We start from the raw sequence: 3877 nt of genomic DNA, 5'->3' as shown, positions 1-3877 counted from the left end.
GGGGGGGTTTGCAGTTCTTAGACCATAACGTTCCTAGAACGTCCCGTTTCCCGTGTCCCGACTGGACCGATTTGGGGAATTTTGACTTCCTGTCGGAAAGAGGCTAATGATCAACGATCCGTTTTTAGTACAAACTGAAAATATCAATGTGCCTTTATTTTAAAATTCCAACTTTATATTTATTCATTTTTATTAAATAGTTTATAGTTTGCACTGCATTTAAATGTCTGGACAAGCTCAGAGTCGATATAAGTGTAACTGAATGTATTAAATGGACGTATGATATCGGCTCATATTGATCGCAGGCCCCTGAATTGAATCAAATCATAATCTTATCAGGGCAGGCTTTGTGACAGCAGCAAATATTATATCGTTGTCCAACGAATTGATTTAAAATCATATCATAATACAACTTGTGAGTAACAACACAACCAAATGAGCAGTGATAAATATCTGAGGTCCGTACATTGTACAGACAGCGTGTTAGGCCCAACATGGAGATGAGCTATGCAGCTGTACAACAGTATACTGATAAAAAGGTATAGGCATAGACTACGTTCAATAAATATATTCCACAGACAATCCGCTTACAGAATGTAGTCTATGCTATCAACTCAAAGAGATGTACTGGATTAAGTCTGTAGGAATATATTTTGGTTGAACATGAGTCACTTACTCTGAGATTTATGATCACAGTTGCACACAAAACAGCTTTTAGCATTCATAATCATACATTTCTGCCTCACAAAATGTTTCACAGAATTCTCAAACATCTAATCAACAGTTCCTCCGGACCACCAGTGTGTGGGTGACAGGTGTGACTCATCTGCTGGCTGATCTGGATGTTGCTGCCCTCCGGTTCTTCTTTCTTGTCTTTTTTATCTCGCAGCAGCTGAAACATAGATAACGACAGAGGCAAGTGATGAAACCACATCTGTGTGATCACAGAAAGTCGACCGTCATCCAACCTGAAAACTGATTTAAAATGCTCTGAGTTGTGTTCTGAGAAGATCACTGGTGCCTCTTTGTCTAGGCAACACTGGACCGTGGTGCCGCAGTGACATTGTACGGAATAAGATAGCATGTCACCATCCATCCACCCACACATCCACACATCCACCCATCCACCCATCCATCCATCCATCCATACACACATCCATCCATCCATCCATCCATCCACACATCCATCCACCCATCCATCCATCCCCACATCCATCCATCCATCCATCCATCCATCCATCCACCCATCCATACATCCATCCATCATCCATCCATCCATCCATCATCGCCATCCACCACCATTCAACCATCCATCATACATCCATCCACCCGACCCACCACCCATCCATCACATCCATCCATCATCCATCCATCCATCCATCACACACATCCATCCTCGCCATCATCTCCATCCATCCATCCATACACACATCCATCATCCATCACACATCCATCCATCCATCCATCCAGCATCCATCATACCACATCCAGCCATCCATCCATAACACATCCATCCATCCAAATCCATCCATCCATCCATACACAATCCATCCATCACCCACCATCCATCATCCATCCATCCATCCATCCATCATACACACATCCATCCATCCACCATCCACCTCACATCCATCCAATCCATCCATACATCACACACATCCATCCATCCATCCATACACCCACTCCATCCATCCATCCACCCATCCATCCAACTCATCCATCCATCCCATCCATCCATCCACATACATACACATCCACCACACACCATCCATCCATCCATCCATACACACACATCCATCCATACATAATCCGTCCATCCATCCATCCATCCATACATCCATACACACATCCATCCATCCATACATACACACATCCATCCATCCATACACACATCCATCCATCCACACACACATCCATCCATCCATACAGTACATACAGACATCAATACACACATACATACACACATCCATCCATCCACCCATCCATCCATCCATCTACCCATCTATCCATCCATCCATCCATACACACATACATACATACATACATACATACAGTACATACAGACATCAATACACACATATATACACACATATACATACAGTACATACACACACACACATACACAGATACACACATCCATCCGTCCATCCATAAATACGTACAGGAAGAGGTACCTACATTTTCCCACTCGCTCTCTGACCCAAAAGAAAACCATTTGTACATTTTCCTGAAGCCAAACCTTTGTTACGTCATCACAGGACATTAGATATAGGACCTTTATGGTTCTTAAGTTCATTAAGTCGTTAAAAAAGCAGTTTTAGTTCATGAGCTTTGAGTGTGGTACTATCTGCACACTGTGGTGTGTGTGAGTAACACGTTTTGCAGTCCGATAAGAATTTGTAAAGCTGCAATCCAAAGAAATTTCCAGGAGTTGTAACAACATAAACACGTTCTTCCTCGGCTAAATTCCTAAAGCATGACTCCGTTTCCCTGTGACGTTTGCAGCCAAGTCATAGGTCTGATTGTATGAGGGAAGGAAGGTAGGACATTTAGTGCCCAGATTTCTTTTTTTCTTCATGGGTGGGGTGAAGGGGTTCTCAGACTGTGTACAAACCACATATGACACATGCGCACATGAATTCAGCCAACCAACAAACATGCACACGCCTGACAGCGTCTGGCCCGCACTGACATTTACTGAGCACACAATAGCTCCTGTCCAAAATAATCTGTGTTTATGTTGGGAAGTCCCTATCTTTCAAGCCCTTCTGCTTGTTGGAGGGAGGGGGGACGCAAAATCACAGGAAACACCTTCTGTTGCCCAGCAAAGCCCCAAAAGCTGGTGGAGTACAATGAGATATTAAAAGCCTGGAACTTGGAGTTTGGAGAAACAGCTTCACCAAGTCATGGAATAATGAACAAACAGAGTGAAGTTGGAAATAGACGGAAGGGTAGCTCACCATTTTCTTCTCCGCCTGATGACTTCACGCCGAGGAGCATGACACCATCTTTAGTGCTGTCGGTTCTGCTCTGGAAAGACGCACTGTGGAGAGTTAAAGAGACAAAGGGATGGATGCTGTAGTTGTTCACACGCTTTTTCAACTACAGTCCATAGCTACCAAGTTCAGACTTACTTCTCAGTTCCAGTATCCATGGTTTCTGTTGAAGAGAAGACAACTTATTTGTTCGGCTGATCTCATTCAGCGTCAGAAATCTTCTCATTTCCAAATCAAACAGTAATCAGAGTTGACAGGATATTTACATGACCTGCATTGTGCGGCCTTCACGTACGAACCTGTGTGATCGTGGATCTTCTTGCATTTGAATTTGAGCACAACGGCAACAGCCGCTCCAACCAGGAGGGCAGGCAGCACAATCAACCACAGCCTTTTGTCTGAGGGTAGAATGCATCATCCACGTTAGACTTTTCTCTGAAAGGTTCCTTTGGCAGACCAGTGATGTAGTATCACATCGAAACAAGAGTTATCTCAAGACACTTTACAGATAGCGTAAGTCTAGACCACAGTGGGCTTTGTTAGCCTCATCTGTCTTTAAATCCCCAATAAGTGTTGGTTGACTGCTTTGTGGGGTATTACTGACAAGTACAAGACTGAGTACAGTTTAGTACATTACCTGCTTTGAGGGGGGGTATCTCACCACTTCCAGTCTGAGAACCTTTCAAAACAATGGGTTTTGGGATTAGTTTCCTGCCTAAACAGTACGATTTCAAATGGCCTATGATCTGATTTCATTCATTCACAGCTTCAATATAACCATGTGGAGTAGAGAATGGTAGTACAGTAGTACATTAGTAGTACAGTAATGGTAGTACAGTAGTACATTAGTGGTACAGTAATGGTAGTACAGTAGTACATTA

The 3877-nt window shown here is 43.2% G+C and overlaps 1 protein-coding gene across 1 annotated transcript in view; it reads right to left on the bottom strand.

Annotated features, from left to right (window-relative positions):
- Nucleotides 1-240: 240 nt before the first annotated feature.
- The window catches only part of LOC116686564 (endochitinase A1), a 21003-nt gene continuing 17366 nt past the window's right edge, over nucleotides 241-3877 (bottom strand). The window contains exons 7-11 of the mRNA XM_032511588.1: nucleotides 3634-3675; nucleotides 3296-3394; nucleotides 3135-3159; nucleotides 2961-3043; nucleotides 241-892 (exon numbers count right to left, since the gene is read on the bottom strand). Coding sequence (XP_032367479.1) covers nucleotides 879-892; nucleotides 2961-3043; nucleotides 3135-3159; nucleotides 3296-3394; nucleotides 3634-3675 — 263 coding nt within the window. The 3' untranslated portion in view covers nucleotides 241-878. The remainder of the gene's footprint in view (nucleotides 893-2960; nucleotides 3044-3134; nucleotides 3160-3295; nucleotides 3395-3633; nucleotides 3676-3877) is intronic.

The sequence above is a fragment of the Etheostoma spectabile genome, unplaced genomic scaffold, assembly GCF_008692095.1.
Source record: "Etheostoma spectabile isolate EspeVRDwgs_2016 unplaced genomic scaffold, UIUC_Espe_1.0 scaffold394, whole genome shotgun sequence".
NCBI classification, from domain to species: domain Eukaryota; kingdom Metazoa; phylum Chordata; class Actinopteri; order Perciformes; family Percidae; genus Etheostoma; species Etheostoma spectabile.
This window is presented reverse-complemented; position numbering and strand designations above follow the sequence as displayed.